Here is a 21,630-nt window from a genome sequence, read left to right as displayed (position 1 = left end):
GTACATACAGTCTTTTGAAAATCTTGAAACTGAGTTGCAAAACTTTGGTGTAAGTGGTTGTTTCCGGGCTACTGCATTTTTGCAAATACAGCAGCATTGTGTGATAAAATAACTGTAGGGTGCTACATAGATGGGACCTCTAATACAGTTTAAAAGCCTATTATTTTTCCCCGAGTGTTCTTTGTGCTCATTCCAAATCAGATTGCGAGCAAATTGTTGCCTTAATTTGATTTGGAGGCCCTGATGCAGATTTTACTGTAAGCAACTTCCTTAGTTATACCTGATTTACCACTTATGCAATTTTACTTATTTTTTTATTGTGGCTTTACATTTTTCAGACCAGGAATGTTCCAAAATCCAAATTTATGCTAAAATATATATATATTTCTTTCCCCAAATGTCCTTATTCTAGTTTCTGATGTTACATATCTATCAAGGGCACTTCCTGTTCTGCTACCCATAAGTCTTTATATGATGTATCTGATCTGACAATACATACAGAAATTATTTATTAATTATTTATAGTTTACTCAGACTGGACACTTGCATTTAGTAGTGTATTAATATTGTACATGTGTTTATATTTCATGAAGGTTAGAACAGCTTATCTTTTTTTTTAAGAGTAGAAGTTGTTCTAGACTAAAATAAAATAGTATCTAGTTCAGGGCCAGATCAATAGCTTATATAATTCTGTTTAAAATAGTCTCAAAGCATATGAGAATATAAAAATGGTGTTTTAGAATTAAATTTAACGCATGCTTTACTGTTAATGGTTTTTAAAGAAATAATACATAGGTTAAACGTTTTGTTTCCAGTTTCCCTTTCTTAAATGTGTATAGGTAGACAATAGGTACTTTTTTTTCTTTTTGCAAACTGAACATGATTGATACATATTTAATTCTGTTCAAAAGATAATTGTTATTTTCTTAAAACTGATGTCCCAATTTACAAAAATGTGTAAAAAGTATGATTAGACAATTTGCAAATCACCAAATATAAATGTTTTTCTTTACACCGTTTCTCCTTTTTAAACTTTAGCACATCTAGTCCACCCATTTGGCCAGGAAGCACCTTTATCAAGAGAAATGGAGCTCTTCTACAAGGTAGGCCAAAGAGTCTCTGTTACGATAATTGCCATAACTTTCAGGAGTAAAGCTTATTATAGTGCTTTTATCCTTTTCCAGTATCTACATTCATATGTAGTATACTCATGAGCTCAATTTGTTTCACCATGTAATACTTTAATATGCTATGAATGCATCTCTTTTCCTCCATCCATGTTTCACACAGCATGATACCTTTCAACTTGTGTTGATGAATAATATAGTATTGCTTCTACATGTATCAGTGGAAAAATACTTCTAGCCATAGTTGTGTGACAGCTGTATCTCAGAGGGCGATGTACAGTGGTTGATATGCAAGACACAGTCACTTTTTCTATTACAGTATAATTATGAGTATTTTTCTCCAGTTCAGTACTGTAGACAAGAATTGTTGTTCAGTAGTGAAGGAATGCTTGCAAGGCATGATTGATTGTTCTCTTTATATTTGTTGGTTTTCATTTTTCCATTTGAATGATATTGACTAGTTATTATGGAACTGAACTTAGAAATTACACTGGATAGAATATGAAAGAGTTTTATTTTTTTATTGTTGCATGCCAGTTTTGAATCTTTGAGGGTTATGTGATCGAAATAATGTTATTTGAATTTAATTGTCAGTAATGGAAGTTGATATTCTGTGTAATTTGACCGCTTTATTTAAAAGGAAATCTATCTTTTGATGACTCTTGGGGAGGTAGTAAGTATCCACAATCTCTCATCCAGTTGCTTCTGCTTCATTCATGTTCAGAACATATAGAGTAAGACAAATTTTCTACAGCCTTGAATATATTTTTAATTTCTGCTTTAATCATGTTGGTTAAAAATGTCAAGGTGTCATTTTTAGAGGTTTGTATCTTTAGATTGCAGAATACATCATAAAAACCATATTAGAATAAAATAGTATTATTGATGCTGCCTATTTCTGATTATTAGGAAAAAGATACATGATAAAATATGTTTCTTGTGAAATTTTGTAGGACATAGGCTTTTGTGAATATAGAACAGCCTGGAAAGTACTCATAGATGAAAACAAGAGAAAAACATATAGAGATTTTAATTAAATAATTTAATAAAAAGGTTTAATTGATTAAATCTTATAGGACATGGCACCTTAATAAGTTAGAATTTTAAATTCAGCAATGGAATTTATTCTTATTAGTAAACATTAATAGAAGTACCTTTGATACATTTCTTCCTTTTGTACCTACATTTTAATAGTAAAGTGTTAGTAGTTGTCTGACCATTGTAAGATTCATCCATGAATGGTTCATTTGTCAACAGCTGTACAAATAAGAAACAATACGATTGCTTTGGAGTAACTCAGGCTCTTTTACAAATTATTGTTAATATTGTTTTTATTTGAGCAACTGAATATATTTAGATCCAAATTTAAAGCTATATTTTTGTATGCATGAAAATTTATGTCAGTGCAAAAAGTGAACAAAATATAAAAACTGTTGACCCATTGTAGACGTAGCTAGATCAGTCTACCTCAATTGACTACATGCATTTATTTCATTATGCTTTATCTAGGTTGATTGTAACTAGAGGGATAATGTGCTAGAATATTCAGAATCTCAGTAATGCTTTTAGAATAGAAATGTAATGAAATTTCCTTGTTGATTACATAGCTGCCATCAAACATGAGGATTTTAATTAATAAACAGTTTGTAAGACATTGTCATCATAACCATCAGCAACACAAAATGTTTATTCAACTGGTTCCTTTTTAAATTGGTTTTGACTGCTCCAAATAATCCATAGCTTCACTATTTTGATTGTAGAAACTCCACTGTATATGCAATTAGCTTTTTATGACCTTTTGCAATTATTATATGTGAAAGTAATAATAAATGTTCTTGGTTATAGTGTATCTTAAAACCTTTGGTTCTATAATTCTCATGTTTAATTGAAACTTTTCAACGAAATCCTTTGGCTTACTTTCTAGTCGTCCCTCCCCCCCCCATCCAACATAGAAATATCTTTCACTCCTATTTTTATAGCAGATGTAGATTGCTTTAATTTGTTAATAATAAATTATTAATTGTGCAAACATGCTCAAGGAGAAATAACATTGTACATAAAACAATGTACAATCCTAGTAATCCTTGAATGATTGCAACCCAAATAATGCTAACTTTTCTGTGTAGCTGAATATTTTTATTTTCTGGAGTGTAATATTTTAGTGTTGTCAGAATGTCATTTGCTAAATAGAACACAAGGTTTTTTTTTAAATTACACATGGTACATTAACTAAATGCTCAAGATTTTGAAATTGTGTCTTCAAACAATACAAGCAATGGGAATTTCCTGTTATAAAAACTAGATTCAGAAGAGACAAAGGTACCTAAGATCAAATTGGTAAAATCTGATAGTTTGTAGAAAAAACCAAGGAGTTCAAAAAAGATTTTTATTTTTGCTTTATTAAATATACCAAGGCTTTTAACTGTGTAGAAAACAATAAACCTTGGAGAGTCCTTAAAAACACGGGTACAATGAATATCCAGGTACTTTAGACATTGTGAATTTATATGGATATCCATATAAATTAAATTAAGAATTTAGTTGAAAATTTGAAAGAGTATACCATTGTAATTGGGAGGTGTGTGTGTCTGCCTGTGTGTTAGTCTGAACGGCTGCCAACATCTATAAAGGTTTTTTTTTACTATGAGACTTATATGCAGATTATTTCAGGAGAAATGCTGAACTATAAAAAATAGAATATGAAATTGAAATTGTTAGGAGAAACATCAGCTGGTGATCCCATCATTCAGTTCTAATTTATCACGGTGAAAGCTGGATATTCAGAAAAACTGAATGAAAGGTGAAATTGATGCCCCTAAATTGGGATGCTGGAGATAATTGAGAATCCCTTTGCCTAAAAGAACAAATCACTCAAAACTAGATGAAAGTGAAACAAGACTGCTCATTGCAGTTCCTAATAATAAAGCTTTAATATTTTGGACAGATAATGCAAAGGCAAGACTCAATGAAAAAGACTCTGATGGTTGGAAAAATAAAAGAAGATTTAAAAAGAAGTTGACAGAGAACAAGATAGCTTGGTACTATCCTTGATAATGCAAGCATGAGCTTGAGAATGCAAAAAAGCAATTACTGCAGGCAGTTCTAGTTAAATTATGTCTGTTGGGTCATGAAAAGTTAGAAGTGGCTGACGAACAAGAGTAAATTTATGGTGGTGGCCTTTAGCATAGCTCCTTTCACAGCTTTGCTCTTCCTCTAGTTTTTGTATTGTTTGAGTTATGATCTATATGGCTGCCCATCTTAAAACACAATTCTGGGCAGCTCACAATGCAATCCTAAATTATAAAAATCATAAAAGCACCATCAATCCCCATCACCTCTATCATCTCCTAGGGATGCTCCAACAACCAGCCCAAAATATCCTCACTTTACTCCAGCATTTGGATAAAAAGACACTTCCTGATGGCCTTGTAGAAGACTGAAGGGCTGGTGGGGGGGGAGAGAGAATGGTGTTCCCCATAAGGTAGGGACAACCACAGAAAATGTGCACTTCTGAGATCCCACTAGATGGCAACAGTTTAGGAAAGGGACCTAGAGGGCCTTCCCTATCTGATCTGGTGGGACAGGCAGATAGTCTCAGAGAGAGTTGGTCTTGCAGATAACCCATGCAATGTAAGGCTTTAAAGGTGATAACCAATACCTTGATTTACACCTGAAAGGAAACTGTACATGTATCTCATGCAACAGACTCATTATTTGGGTAAACCTGGAAGCAGTCAACATTCTGCACTGCTTCATTCTAACCAAGTTGTTGTTTCTGAATGGTTTTCAAGGTTAGCCCCATGTACAGCATAATGCAGTAAATCCTAATGGGAAGTGACTAAGAGATAGGTGACTGTGAGCAAGACTTCCTGGTCCAGGAAGAAGTACATTTGGCACATAAGATGAATCTATACAAAGCCTCCCTACTCACAACTGCCACCTACTTGCTCATCAAGCATGAGCTGTGAGTCTAAGAGACACAAATTGTGCATCAGCTCAGTCCATGGAAATGCAACCCCATTCAGAGTCAAAGATGTCTAGATTCCAAAGGGCTAAAAAGTCAACACTACTCCATCTTGCCAGGACTGATCAGTTCTATTCCATTCAAACTCTTACAGTCCCCAGGCACTCAGTTAACACCACAACAAAATCTTCTGCCTAGCAGGGTATGGAGATTTATAGCTGTACATCATCAGTATATATATCTGAGGGGTCGAATGACCTCATCCATAAGTTTCATATATGTCAGTGGGAGAGATGAAAGATCTAAGCCCTAAGGCGCACCCCACACTGTAGATAGTAGAGCTTCCCCCAACACACACTAATTGGAACTGTATCCAGAGAAAGGTGGTAAGATGCAAAATAATTTATGTTACTCCCAATCTCTGTAAATAGTCCAGAAGGATATCATGTTTGATGGTATCAGAAGCCACTGAGAGATGCAGGAGAGCCAGGATGGTTGCATCACATCTGTCTTGAGCCCATCTTATTACTCTACCCTCACCTGAACCCAAAGTGAAAAGGGTCCAGATAATCCATTTCATCCAGGGTACCCTGAAGCTGAGCACTAGCCATTATCTCAATAACCTCCAAAAAGGAGAGGTTGTATACTAGACAAAAGTTCTTTAATAATTTAGGTCCAAAGATGGCATCTTAAGGAGACGACACACTACTGCCTACCTCAAGGAGGCAATACCATCCTCTCCCTCAAAGAGGAAATTAACCATTGCTTGGACCCAACCACTGGTCACCTCTTAGGAGACCTTTGTTAGGGTTTGAGGAATTAACCCCTAGAAGAGTATTGCAGCAGTAGTCAAACCAAGAAGCCAAAGGAGAGCGGAAGGGCCCCAGAGTATACACACACTGAACACAAACACTGTTTGTAGTTTAAATAGTTTTTAATCCAGTTAGAGTTTAAGCATTGTCATTCAGTCCATTAAGTCATTCACAGTATTTCCATCCAGTAAGACTCACTAGTATAGTCCAAGTTAAGAGTCCTTGCAATATCTTTATCAGCCGATAAAGATATCTTCTCCTTCTCCGGTTTCACTCTCCAGAGAAACAAACGCTGGATATTCAGTAGACAGTAGCAAACAATAACAGTTCAGTCACAGGCACTCACAGTCAGTAATTACAGTTAGTCGCAGCAGCACACAGTTACAGCCAGCTCACAGTTACAGCCAGCAGACAGATACAGCCAGTAAGCTTTCCAGCTTCTAATGCTTCCTTATATTGTAACTTCTAACCGCACCCTTAATCGGCTAATTGCCTGCTGCATTGTGCTTAAAGTGATAAGCACTTAAACCATGATATCTAAGTTTTATATATTTATTCACCCAAACCATATTTGGTATCAATGTTATACCTAACATACTCCCCTTTTGGGTGAAATAAATATATAATTCCTTTACAATCTTATCCCATATTTTTCACAACTCTCCTGGTGCTTACTGGCACCTTGGGCTTTAGTAAAATTATCAGCTAAATTGTCCTCCGACATACAGTACTCTAGCTGAATCATCTTACTTCTTACAGATTGTCTCACGTTTAGGTATCTTAGATCTGTATGCTTGCTCCTTGTTTTTACTCCAATATTTGTGGCCATTTGAATTGCTGCCTGATTATCTTCATGTATAATTATAGGATAATCCACAGTTATACCTATATCAATTAACATTTGTTTATACATTATTAATTCTGTACATAACAATGATAAACAGGAGAATTCTGCCTCCATAGTAGACAAACTTATATGCTGTTGTCTTATTGACTTCCAGCCTATTAATGTATTACCCAGCATTATGGCTGTTCCTGAAGTCGACTTTCTAGTGTCTCTTTCTGATGCAAAGCTAGCATCTGCATAAGCACTCAAAATTAAATCACCCTTTGGTTCTAAATACAATGAATAATTCATTGTCTTTTAAGATATCTTAATATCCTCTTAGCTGCATTCCAGTGTCTTTCACATGGTGCAGAATTGAATCTAGCCAACTGATTCACGCAGTACGATATATCTGGTCTAGACCAATTACTAATATAACTCAAACTACCAATTAAAGATTGATAAATCACCTTATCAAACTCAGGGCTTTGTTCATCAGTGTTGCTAAACTCCTGACTCATTGGAGTCTTAGCTGGCTTACAAAGCTCCATCTTGTAATCTTTTAGCAATTTGCTTATCTTATCTTCCTGAGATATCTTAAAACCTTTCCGTGTTTTCTTTATATTCAAACCGAGATACTTCTTTATCTCCCTAATTGCTTGATCTTTATTCTCTTTCCTAATGATGCTATTATTTTATTTGCTTCATCATTAGTTTCAGTTATCAATGCAATGTCATCTGTGAATAGTAATAATAATGATACTTTCCCATTTGTCTCCCTCTTTAAACAGACATGGATCGGCTAAACCAGCTTTAAATCCTATATTGTCTAGTTCCTTTACAATATACTGGTTCCATTCATAGCCTGATTGTTTTAGACCATAGAGGCTTTTCTTTAACAACCAACAATCATTATTATCCTTATTTTCACTTTTAATACCAACAGGTTTTTTCATATAAATAATATGTTTTAATGGGCGTGCAAGTAAGCAGTTTCCACATCTAAATGGTTAACTATATAGTTTTTACTAGCTGCCCACACTAAGGCTGCTCTCAAGGTTGCTGCCTTAAGACTAGGTGCAAACACCTCATCGTAGTCATTGGCATTCTGCCTAAAACCTTGGGCTACTAACCTTGCCTTATGGATTAAATTACCATCTTTATCTATTTTTACCTTAAATATCCATTTGCAGCCAATGGACTTCTTACCTACAGGTAATTTGGCATTCTCATACACTTTCATATCTCTTAATGAATTCAGTTCCTTATTCATTGCTGCATACCAACTTTCTTTTTCCTTAGTAGGATACTTTTTAATTTCTTCAACAGAATTAGGAACTTGATTAATCTGGCACACTGTGTTAGCCTGGTACCTATCAGGCGGTCTAGATACACGTGTAGTTCTTCTGGGAATTACAGGGCTTACAGGAGGACTTTCTTGAACTACTACTTGTTCATCTTTCTCATCCTTTTCAGCTATTGAATCTGTTTCTTCCTTTATGGGCACTATTTCATCCTGTATTTGTCTCTTTACTTTATTTTTAAAGTTACAGGGATAACTAATGGGATTTCTATAGGATTCAATAATTACATCTTTATTGGCATCCTGTTCTAATTTCTCCCATCCTTCATGTTCTAGAAATTGGGCACTAGCACTACATAACACTTTAGATGTGCCTTTCTCCCAAAATCTATATGCCCTATGGTTTGCCTGATAACCAACGAAGAAAAATCTTTTAGCTCTATGTTGCCCTTTTTTTCTGAGTTGTGCAGGAATATGCACCCATGCTGGTGCACCAAATGTGTGCAGGTAACTTAGATCAGGTTTCCTGCCATGCCATCTGGTGAATGGTATTTCACCTGTTGTTGTATTAACAACGTTGTTCAATATGTTATTAGCACACATTGTAGCCTCCCCACAAATAATCAGGTAACCCAGAATCATTTAACATTGTTCTAACCATTGCCTGTAGTGTTTGGCCTCTTCTTTCAATAAAAGCGTTATGTTCTGGCCTGTATGGAGCAGACTTCTTATGCTCTATTCCAGCTACCTTAAGTCTGTTCTGGAATTTGTTATTAACAAATTCCGTGCCATTATCTGTCACCAGGGTTATCAGTTGTCGTTTAGACTTTCTTTCAGCAAACCTAAGCCAATTGAAAAAATGTTGATATGTTTCAGTTTTGCTTTTCATTAAATAGCAAAACCCATATCTAGAATAATGGTCCATAATGCTCAGTATATATCTAGCACCCCCATACTGGGTTTCTTTGGACCTATTATGTCTGCAAATACTACTTCTAAAGGTTCTTTTGTTTTGAAACCATTTAGCCTATTTGCAGGCAATACTTTGCTCTTATCTTCACAGCAAACATTACAACGCAAATATTTATCACAAGGTTTTAACCTTATTCCTTCAGATAACTCAACTGTACGTTTTAGCATTTTAAAATTTACATGCCCCAAACGCCTATGCAATAAATGGATACATTCATCATGAGGCTTTATATTATTAAATACAGTTTGTGCCTCCCCTTTCTTACTATTATCTAAGACATATAATGTTCCATTTAAAGCTGCAGTTACCCTTTTGTTATCTTTTTCAATTATGCAATTATTATCTTTAAAAGTAATTACATAACCTAATTTATCTAATACCCTTACTGAAAGCAAATTAAACTTTAGTTGCGGTACATACAACATTTTTATATCCTGGTTTATGTACGGACAACGTGCAAAACCTTGACCTTTCGCTTTCAGGTTCCAGCCATTGGCAAGAGATATATGTTGAGAACTTGTAGACATTTTTATAAATTTTGTCTTATCTCTTGTGATGCAGTGGGATGCTCCACTGTCAACCACCCATAAATTATTCTTCACATCAGAGTTGCTAAACGTGGCTAGTTCAAATGCTTTCTTTGGCTTTTTACATTCTGGCTTTTTCTCTTTTTGCAGAATCTTGCCAAATGTCCTCTGCCTCCACAATTAAAACACTTTTTAATTGTGTATGCCGTCGAAGATAAATTCTCTTCTTCCAGGTGCTTTACTTTGCTTTGCTGGTTTCTTTCAAACTTTGAAGATAATTTCTCTTCTTTCTTATCTTCTCTCAGCTCGTCACGCTCACGCCTTCTTCTGGCTTCTTCTAGTAGCCTGCCTGTAATCTCGGTTAATGAGAGGCTTTCTTTTGGCAATACTTCCAACGAAGTCACATAGTCATCATAGCTTTGATCTAATGAAGATAATATTATGTAGACTTGTTGCAGTTCATTAAATATAAGCTCTTTTTCTTGCAAATCTTGAAAAATGCTTTTCATATAGTTTAAATGAACTAACATATCTCCATTCCTCTGAAGATGCGTTGAAAAAGCTTCCGTGTAAGATTTATATGTGCTCCTACACTGTCCCGAACATAAATCTTCCTGAGGTTCTCCCAGCAGTTTGCAGCATTTTCTTCTCCACGAATATGGACAAGCTGCTGATCACAGAGAGTCAGTCCTATGATGCATAAAGCCTGCTCATTCTTCAGTTTAAAGTCTTGTAACTTTTCTTTATCATCATCATTATCAGGATCCCAGCTACTCACATCTGGTGGGTTTGCTATAATGTCCCACAAACCTTCTCTGCGTAGAAGTAAACTACATTTCATTGACCATGAAACATAGTTTGTTCCATCCAGCCTGGATATCATGGACAGTTGTGACAAATTTACTTGTGCCATTGCTCTTCAGATATTTTGACTATTTTAAACTAATTAAAACAGTTTGTTTTTACAGTAATGTGCAACTCACACCAACTCTCTCTGCTATATCCTGGTTAGTTAGACTATGCTGCTGGGCCCATAACCAATGTTAGGGTTTGAGGAATTAACCCCTAGAAGAGTATTGCAGCAGTAGTCAAACCAAGAAGCCAAAGGAGAGCGGAAGGGCCCCAGAGTATACACACACTGAACACAAACACTGTTTGTAGTTTAAATAGTTTTTAATCCAGTTAGAGTTTAAGCATTGTCATTCAGTCCATTAAGTCATTCACAGTATTTCCATCCAGTAAGACTCACTAGTATAGTCCAAGTTAAGAGTCCTTGCAATATCTTTATCAGCCGATAAAGATATCTTCTCCTTCTCCGGTTTCACTCTCCAGAGAAACAAACGCTGGATATTCAGTAGACAGTAGCAAACAATAACAGTTCAGTCACAGGCACTCACAGTCAGTAATTACAGTTAGTCGCAGCAGCACACAGTTACAGCCAGCTCACAGTTACAGCCAGCAGACAGATACAGCCAGTAAGCTTTCCAGCTTCTAATGCTTCCTTATATTGTAACTTCTAACCGCACCCTTAATCGGCTAATTGCCTGCTGCATTGTGCTTAAAGTGATAAGCACTTAAACCATGATATCTAAGTTTTATATATTTATTCACCCAAACCATATTTGGTATCAATGTTATACCTAACAACCTTAAACAACCAAGAGCGGCATGGTTCAGAAACAGAGGCAAAGCTCATTTCCTCAGGATCAATTGGCTCAGACAGCTTCAAGATAACAACACTCATATGTGTTTTATTATTATTATTATCTTTATTGTCAGAGTACAACTTGAGTACAATGAGATTGGCTGAGCCTCCCTTTGTGCACCCCCCCAACACAATTCACAGTGAGCACAGAAATCCCAAACCCAGTCCCAATCTTACTATACTACTACTGTTGCACAACGCAACAGTTGTTGTCTCAGTCACTATTTCTAAAGTGTCTGCTGATTCAGAGTTCAACTCCAAGCAGAAGTGGGTTTCATTCCTAAGAGAGAACTAGAACAGTCTCCTGGGTTTTAGGCCAGCATTTTCACCAAGTGAAACAAGTCTTATAGCAGATGCAATAAAGGCAGAAAAATAAGTACACTTTTACACCCTTATTGCCACAAGTTATGTCTAATATACAGTATCTCACAGAAGTGAGTACACCCCACACATTTTGTAAATATTTAAGTATATCTTTTCATGTGACAACACAGAAGAAATGACACTTGGCTACAATGTAAAGTAGTAGGTATACAGCTTGTATAACAATATAGATGTGCTCTCCCCTCAAAATAACACAACACATAGCCATTAATGTCTAAACTGCTGGCAACGAGTACACCCCTAAGTCACAATGTCCAAATGGGGCCCAAAGTGTCAATATTTTGTGCAGCCACCATTATTTTCCAGGACTGCTTTAACCCTCTTGGGCATAGAGTTCACCAGAGCTTCACAGGTTGCCACTGGAGTCCTCTTCCACTCCTCCATGACAACATCATGGACTGGTGGATGTTAGTGACCTTGCGCTTCTTCAGATGAGCTGTTCAGAGCATCCATTGATTGGGATGATGCTTCTGTCGCTCGTCTGATAGGCTGGGCTTTAATTGAGAGGACGCTCCTCCTCCTCCATGGGACTCCTCCTTAGCGTCCCCAGTTTTTGCTCAGCCTTCGTGGATATAGGCAGCTTAATTTCCTTTCCCTTGGCTGGAATAGCAAAGGCTTCAAAAAAGAGAGAACAAAAAGATTTGCTTTTAAACTCTAAACAAATCCTTTAAGGCTTTTAGTTTCAATGAGTTAAGGAGCTCCCTACAGCATATAACTCGAGCCGAGGGAGCTCACTGTAGCTTCGGATAATGATCTCCTCACCCCCAGGGCAATCAGACACGATAACGCCTCAGCCGCATGGCTAACAACTCACATTTCTTAGCCTCACAAAGGTTCTGACAGCTCTGGCTGTCCATCTCAGGGGAACACCTGTTAAACGGCAGTGTTACTTAGATGACATTTTGTTATTATCCTGTTCATATAAACAGGCAAAAGGGGAGGCCTCACCATCGGTCATAACTAGGAGAGACTTGCAGTCCATCTCTCATCACCCACGCATATGCAAGTTTCTTGAGCGGGGCTACAAACTTACAGCCTCCTGTAGTGCATTGATATTACACGTGGGACCTCAACAAGGCCCTTAACGCACTCAAGAAAGCTCCTTTTGAGCCCCTGTAGACTACGAGTCTCCATTTCTAATGTACAAGGTGGTTCTCTTGGTTATCATTACACCAGCCAGTCGCATCTTGGATCTAGTAGCCTTGTCAGACAGGAACTCTGTATTTTTCCCACGGACAGAGTGGTCCTTAGTCCAGATTCATCTTTCTTCCATAGATAAATTTGGGTTTCCACAGACCATAGGAACTGATACTCCCGTAAGTTTGCCTGAGACCGACATAAAATCTGGCACGACAATGGCACAGTTTTAGATGTAAGGTGAGCTCTCTGCATATATTTCAACCGCATGACGTGTGTTAGGAAATGGGGGTTCTCTTTGTTTCTTTTCAACCATCCACCATTGGGTGCAAGACCTCTTCCTCAATGATCACTAGGTGGCTGAGAGCACAATTACCAAGTCCTACGAGACACAGTCTCTTCCTGTACCCAGGGGCATCACTGCTCATTCGACTTGGAGCGCTGCAATGTTGACGACATGGGCCACAAGTGCTAATAGAGGAAATTTACAAGGCGACAACCTGGGCCTCACCATCGCCTTTTATTTAGAAACTATTAGAATGATGTCTTTGCCTCTACGGAGGCTGCCTTTGACAGGAGAGTGTTACAAAGGGTCCATAGGGACCAAGAAAAAGGGGAATCCGACCCAGACGGAAGCCCTCCTGTAGGACACGCCAAGCTTTGGTATGTCCCAAACAATGGATGCTCTGAACAGCTCATCTGGAGAAGGGGCGTTGGTACTTACCTGACACACCCTTTCTCTGTGAGCTGTGAAGAGCATCCTCCCCCACCTTTATTCATCTGGTGGGACACTATTCCGGCCAAGTATTAGAAAGGGTGAAAGAGAAGAAATATTTCATCACTTCGTCTTCGCCAAAACTGGGGACGTTAGGAAGGAGTCCCATGGAGGAGGAGGAGCATCCTCTCAATTAAAGCCCAGCCTATCAGACGAGCGACAGAAGCATCATCCCAATCAATGGATGCTCTTCACAGCTCACAGAGAAAGGGCGTGTCAGGTAAGTACCATCGCCTCATCTCTACCTTCCATTTCAGGATGCCCCACAGATAGCTCAATAGGGTTTAGATCTGGAGACATGCTTGGCCAGTCCAACACCTTTACCCTCAGCTTCTTTAGCAAGGCAGTGGTCGTTTTGGAGGTGTGTTTGGGGTCATTATCATGTTGGAATACTGCCCTGCGGCCCAATCTCTGAAGGGACGGGATCATGCTCTGCTTCAGTATGTCACAATACATGTTGGCATTCATGGTTCCCTCAATGAACTGTAGATCCCCAGTGCTGGCAGCACTCATGCAACTCCAGACTATGACATTGCCACCATTATGCTTGACTGTAGGCAAGACATACTTGTCTTTCTACTCCTCACCTGGTTGCCGCCACACACGCTTGACACCATCTGAACAAAATAAGTCTATCTTGATCTCATTGGACCACAGGACATGGTTCCAGAAATCCATGTCCTTAAGTCTGCTTATTTGCAGCAAACCGTTTGCGGGCTTTTTTGTCCATCATCTTTAGAAGAGGCTTCCTCCTGGGACGACAGCCCTGCAGACCAATTTGATGCAGTGTCTGGCATATGGTCTGAGCACTGACAAGCTGACCCCACTCCCCTTCAACCTCTGCAGCAATGCTGGCAGCACTCATACGTCTATTTCCCAAAGCCAACCTCTGGATATGACACTGAGCACAGGAATTCAACTTCTTTGGTCAACCATGGTGAGGCCTATTCGGAGTGGAACCTGGCTTGTTAAACTGCTGTGTGGTTTTGGCCACCATGCTGCAGCTCAGCTTCAGAGTCTTGGCAATCTTCTTATAGACTAGGCCATCTTTATGTAGAGCAACAATTCATTTTTTCAGATCCTCAGAGAGTTCATTGCTATGAGGTTCCATGTTGAACTTCCATTGACCAGTAGGAGAGAGTGAGAGCAATAACACCAAATTTAACACACCTCTCCCCCTTTACACCTGAGACCTTGTAATACTAATGAGTCACATGCCACCAGGGAGGGAAAATGGGTCCTTTTGCCCAATTTAGACATTATCACTTAGGGGCGTACTCACTTTTGTTGCTAGCAGTTTAGACATTAATGGCTGTGTGTTGCGTTATTTTGAGGGGATAGCACATTTACATTGTTATACAAGCTGTCTACTCACTTTACATTGTAGCCAAGTGTCATTTCTTCAGTGTTGTCACATGAAAAGATATACTTAAATATTTATAAAATGTGAGGGGGTGTACAGTATCTGTGAGATACTGTAGATTCTAGTCTATAGCTCGGTTAACTCTGTCTTCCTCCAGCAGTGGAGAACAATCTTGAACTAAATACACTCAAAACCATAGAAATGGTGGTAAGTTTTAGGAGAAACCCTCCTATACAACCACCTCTTACAATACTAAACAACACAGTATCAACAGTACCAACTCAGAAAGCTCAAATTGCCCATAGAGCTGCTGATTCAATTCTACAGAGGAATTATTGAGTCTGTCATCTGCACCCCTATAATGGTCTGGTTTGGCTCTGCAACCCAACAAGACAGACACAGACTTCAACAGATAATTAGAACTGCAGAAAAAAACAATTGCTACGAACCTGCCCTCCATTGAGGACCTGTGTATTGCACGAGTCAAAAAGAGGGCTGTGAAAATATCTACAGACCACTCACATCTTTGACATAAATTGTTTCAACTTCTACCCTCAAAACGACACTATAGGGCACTGCACACCAGAACAACTAGACACAAGGACAGTCCCCCCTCCCCGAATGCCATCACTCTGCTAAACAAGTAATTCCCACAACACTGTCAGCTTATTTACTAAGACTGTATTACTGTTATTCCTCTAACTACTAGATTATAATAATACTTCCTAGTACCTACCTTTTCCCACTTACGTCTATAACTGTGTTGCTTGTATCTTTACTATTTATATTATTCTATTGTTTCCTAGTATGATTTGATTGCTTATTAGTAACCTATGATTTTCACTTAATTCTTGATGAATATATATTTTTCTTTTATGTACACTGAGAGAGCATATGCACGAAAGACAAATTCCTTGTGTGTCCAATCACATTGGCCAATAAAGAATTCTATTCTATTCTATTCTATTCTATTCTATTCTATTCTATTCTATTCTATTCTATTCTATTCTATTCTATTCTATTCTCCAGCAGTGCTGTAAGAGTCTCTTTTCAATCCATATTAACCATACAGAGCAAAGGTGAAAATTGAGTATGAGACAGGGTGGTTTATAGCAACAGCATTTTCAGACAAAAGAGTAGACTGCCATAAAAATGGAGACTCTGTCTCTTTTCATGCTGCAAAGCAGGAAAATGTATTAAGGCAGCCTGTAATGCTGACATTTATTAAATTTTCATTCTTTGAAAATTAGTATTCACTTATCAAATTGATACATAGTTACTTTGAATATGGGAGAAATAGTTTAGCGTGTTTCAGAAATTTAACTAACTTTGTGTATCAAATGAATGGCTTATTCGCTGTTAAAATTCCTCAGGGCAAAGTTTACCATTTGTTTACTTAGCCTTGCCAACTGATGGGAGTGGTATAGTACCTCAGGATAGGTCAGAGTGCACTATGAATGTTAGGCTGGGTGTGTTTGGGCTGTAGTAAACTGAGTTTCTATATGATGTTCAGCAAAAAAAAAACACCTCTTGTTTTCCTGAAGTATAACCTGAAAATAAAGTTTTGCCGATAACAGTGTCCTCTCATTCTCCTTATACCCATCCTCTAGGATGTAGTAGTCTAGAGGGGACATGAAACAGCTAACAAAAATGAGATAGTTTGAACATGGAAAAACAGATATATATTTTGTAGAAACTAAATGTAGTATTTTTACCCAGCTTATTCCCATACTATGATTCATGCTTTGTTAAGCTAATTTATCAAAACAAGTCTTTTTAATATGGGGGTTATTGTTGATACACTTAGAAATTAAATGCAGAATGGAAATAAAAGAATATCAATTGAATTAAAATACACAAAAATAGAAAACAGACACAAAAACTAGTCAGTTTTAAGTTTAAGGGAACAGTGGAATGCCCAACATGTAACCATTTTACCATAAAAAGAATAAGTAAACTGTCCCAACTACCAAACTACTAACAATATATAATTAACTCAGTCAACTAAAATTAACAATTGTAGAACATTAAAAACCATAGAAGCCTGTTGCTGGCAGCAGTCTAGAACAGTGGTCCCCAACCTTTTTTGTACCAGGGACCAGTTTCAAGCACAAACACTTTTTCAAGGACCGGGGGGGGGGAGATCCGAGTTTGGTGGTTTGCTTGCAGACGTTTCATTACCTGACTAGGTAACATCTGATGTTTTACCTAGTCGGGTAATAAAACGCCTGCCAGCAAACCACCAAGTTCAGGGAGCGCCTCGCCTGCCTCCCTCAGCCCCATCCCTCAGGTGTCTCCCTCCCTCCCTCAGGTGTCTGCCTCGTTCCTCTCTCAGTCGCTCTCTCGCTGCTCCACCAGCCCAGGAAGAAATTGCTTCAAAGAAGCCGGCAGGGTGGCTTTTCCTGTTGCCGCAGCTCCTCCAAAGCGCCTGTTCACCCCCACCCGCCCACCCGGCGCAGTTCCAGCCCAGTGCTCCGTTCTGCCTGCCTGCCTTCGTTTGGAGCAGCTTCGGCTGATAAAAAGAGGCGAATAGTTATTAATCTCAGCTGAAGCTGCTCCCAAACAACCAGACAGGCAGGCAGGCAGAACGGAGCACTGAATTGAAGCGCGGGGCGGGTGGGGGTAAATGGGCACTTCGGAGGAGCTGCGGCGACAGGAAAGCCACCCCCGGCTTCTTTGAAGCAGTTTCTTCCTGGGCTGGTGGAGCAGCGAGAGAGCGACTGAGAGAGGAACGAGGCGGGAGGAAACCGAAGCTGCTGAGCCAGAGAGCAGGACAGGCTTCGGTTGCTTCCTCCCTCCCCTTCTTTCATTTGTGTCCTTGATCCCCAATCCCAGCAGCATTCACCGAAGGCGAAGAAAGCCGCCATTTTTAAATTTTTTTTTCTTTGCGGCCCGGTACAGAGTGCTCCACGGACCGGCACCGGTCCGCGGCCCGGTGGTTGAGGACCCCTGGTCTAGAAGACCACTGGTTCCTAATCAGAGGAGCCCCTTTATTTCTCGTGTGTTGTCTTTGTTTCCCTTGGAGTGGGTACATTTGTCTTTAGCTTTGCATTCCAAGTGCAGTGATGTTACTATAATTTTCCATAATGTTTTGGATTGTACTGCCTTCTGCAATTTATTTATTTACTTCTATCCCACCTTTATTATTTTTGTAAATAACTCAAGACGGCATACACTACATTCTTTACCCCTCCTGCTTTTCCTACAGTAACAACCTGTGAAGTAGATTGAGCTGAGAATAACTGGCCCAAAGTCACCCAGCTAACTTTCATGCCTAAGGCAGGACTAGAACTCATGGTCTCCCAGTTTCTATCCTGACACTTTAACTACAAACTGGTTCTCTACAGTTGCACCCATTAAGGAGCTGAGAAACCAAAGAGGCTACTCTCTCACATTTTTCTAAACCCTCAGAGCTTGTTTGGGCCAATTTTTCAGACAAAATTCAGATAGAATTTGATTTTGATGTTAACTTCACTATGGTTGAACCTTTTTTGAGTGAACTTTCTCTTGTTTTGGTAAATTGTTAACACCAGCTGTGGCTTCCACTTTTGAAAAATCAAAATGCTGTTAGTTGAAATTGTACGTTATTCTTTGTTGCTATTCCAAAAAAGGAGGGACAGGAAAGTTCAAGAGTTGAACATTTATGTGCATAATGTTTAATTATGGTTTAGCATTGCTTGCAAATCTTGCTGTTGTACTTGGAGAGCCAGACAAATTAGACCTATAAAAACATTGGTCTGAGGATATTTAGGCTTCCCTTCATATATCAAGTTGCAAGTTGAAAAATCTGGCATTCCTTATCCTAAACTTGTACATAACACAAATAACTATAACATATAATAATATGATTTGGTATATTTGATCTAAGTTACAGTATCAGAGTATTCTATGTTTTATTTGTATTAAATTTAAGGAAACAATGTAGCATAGTATTGATTATTCATTGCTTTTTTTTTAAAAAAAAAAAGAAGTTTGTATATGTTTTACCTATATTTGTGTAAGATATGGAGATCCTCTATCAATAGAATAAGATGGATAATTTATTGGAAATTTAACAGTGTTCTATGTCCTTTATAATGAATCAGATTTGTTAAATATTTTTAGTGAGACCCTGAGCCCCCAAAGCATTTCCTCCTGGGTAAGCATTATTTTCTGTCTTCATGTATCTACATTTGCTCACACACTAGAACTATCAAACCAATTAGTATAAATTGAACTTGTGATAGTTTTTCATTAAAGGAAGGGTTATTTTGTATTTGTATATTTTAGAATAGTAATTTATTAATAAAAGAATTCTAAACAGATTTTGGAAATAATTATATAAATAACCTTTCATGGGAATTAAATTGTTTTGCATATCCTAAGTCATAATAGAGATGTCAACGCTGAACTGAACCTGGTAGAGGCCATTTTCCTTTTCATCATTGTCACACTATAGGAGGGGGAAGGAGGTTGGAATGCATTACTCGTCAGAACATCGAACTTTCTCATGAGAACCAAGGTCCTAGGTGATGAAAAAGGAGAAGGGTGCTTGAGGAGCCCGCTAATTAATCTAACTGGCCAACATGACCAGTGACACTGGGGGAAGGGGTGTTTACTGGTTTTAATTATACTGAAACAGCGGGAAAGATTCAGAGATGGCTTTCAACCAAGTGTGCCAATATGATTTATCCAATAAAGAAGGTCTTTGTGGAATGTCTGGCCTCAGAGTTTTGCTTGGGTTTGTTAATTGGAACCTCGACAAGAGATTTGAGATGTTATAATTTCAGAAATTTGACATTTGAGGGGACTAAAGTTTCCAGGCAGAAAAGGAAAGAGTGATGGAGTTGCCTGTCCCAATTGTGATTGTTAAGTGAGGATTACCTGTATTGGAGAAATACAGCTGTTATACTGTATATTGATGAAGATTCTCAATCTTCCCAGTAGATTTGTCTGGATGTTGAGCCATGGCAATTGGGCTTCTTTTCTTTTTTGGTGTGAAATGTTTTGCTACTTATCCAAGTAGACTGAACCAGGTCCAAACACAAGGGGTTCAAATTTACTGATTTATTGTTCGAGCCTATGCACAGGAATCTTCTCAATTAACGGTTTATACCTGGATAAAGTTAGATAAGTTTCAACAGCATTCAAAGGCAATTTGTCTTTTGTGACTGCATAGAGATGCTATTCCTTGTTTGACTCCTCCTCCTGCCTCTTCCAGTCTCCTACAGTGCTTGACTCAAGGGAGAAAAATGCATCTGGTTTGATGAAGATTAACAGGTATACTACTGATAGGAGATGTGAGACCACCTGGCAAACGTGCAACACTTTGAGTTCTGTGATGGGAGAAATATATAATTTAGATAATAATAAATAATAAATTATACTCCTTTAATCAACATTGACACATTACATAAGCTTTGGCATCATCTCAAACAGAGAAAGGAATCATTCAAAAAGAGAGTGAAAGTTTGCATAATATTTTCATATATATACAGAATTTATCACTGTTATTTAATTAGAAATGCTACACATTTCATCACAATGGAGAAGATTATGGCCAAGTGTATAGTTTGCCTTCTTGGACTTCTAGATGAATATTCACAAAGATTTTGCTCTCTCTTTTTCCCTTTAAACTAACTTCAGTTTCACAATCTTTCATATAGAAGTCACCTTCAAATAGAGAATTGCCTTGCAGCAACTCTATAGAGGTGGGTACTTTATAAAGTTGGTCTCATGGCTACGCATTATCATATGAACTTTAGACAGCTAAACCTTGTAGTACAATGAGATTTCCAAATTGAAAATAGAGTCAGTGATTGGAATTTTTATTTTAAATGAAATACAGTTACCCTATGATTCTCTTTGGAAACATAACCTTTACTACAATTCTAGATTTGTTTTTAACATTAGTTTTAATTGTTTGGCTTCTTCCCCCAAATCCTGGAATTAGCTTCTAATGAGAATGCCAATAATTTTTTAATAGATCTACAACCATCTCTCAAAATTACATATGCCCAGGGGATGCTGAGGGGAAGAAGTAACTTGGTACACATTGGTAATGTGATAAATCTTGGAAACTGAAGTGGCTAAAATCCCATAGAGAGACGTTTTCTAATGAATGCTTTAACACTTGCTCTGTTGGAATATAAGCTATTTTTGCCTCTCGTTAGCTTGTTCCCTATGCTCTTCTTTCTGCAAATTAAGGTTGATATAGTCTGGGTAGATGATTAGTTATCTTCCTAGAAAGAATCAAGCTATGGATTGACTGTATGTATTTGCTGTCAAAAAGTGAAAAGATGCAATGTGATAAAATTCTTAATTCTTAATTCTTAAGCTTTTGGAGATAGATTTTGTTCCTTTGTTGTTTTCACTGCCTTGTTGAGCCTTTGTTTCTCTGATCTAATAACTCATTTCTATGGCCCCTTTTCAGGCTCTCTGACTTAAATGTCATAAAATATGTATAACATGTTGAAGCTTGCTATTTTTATAAAACATAATAGTGAGCTAGAAGTCTATGTAAACATTTCAAAGTAAGCAATCACTTTGCATACCAGAGTACCAGTTTTCTTGATAGCATTGGGTTTTTTTTGTAGTGATGGTATGCAAATCTGTCTGTCTGTCTTAACTATTTATCTATCATTGCTTGTTGTTTTCTATCTTCCCCTTTAAAAATGAATATAGTTAGGGAAATAGCAGAAGTTTTTATTTCCATTTGCAACCACTCGAGGTGGCTTACAAACAACTAAATGACT

The 21,630-nt window shown here is 37.9% G+C and overlaps 1 protein-coding gene across 3 annotated transcripts in view; it reads left to right on the top strand.

Moving 5' to 3' along the window:
• FOXN3 (forkhead box N3) overlaps nt 1-21,630 on the top strand; it is a 202,980-nt gene that overhangs the window by 100,974 nt on the left and 80,376 nt on the right. For all 3 annotated transcript variants that reach the window (XM_026679167.2, XM_026679166.2, XM_026679165.2), the window contains exon 4: nt 1,039-1,103. In XM_026679167.2, coding sequence (XP_026534952.1) covers nt 1,039-1,103 — 65 coding nt within the window. The remainder of the gene's footprint in view (nt 1-1,038; nt 1,104-21,630) is intronic.

Source organism: Notechis scutatus, chromosome 1 (genome assembly GCF_049901735.1).
Source record: "Notechis scutatus isolate UNSWTSFEM ecotype Mainland chromosome 1, rNotScu1.2, whole genome shotgun sequence".
NCBI classification, from domain to species: Eukaryota; Metazoa; Chordata; class Lepidosauria; order Squamata; family Elapidae; genus Notechis; species Notechis scutatus.
This window is presented reverse-complemented; position numbering and strand designations above follow the sequence as displayed.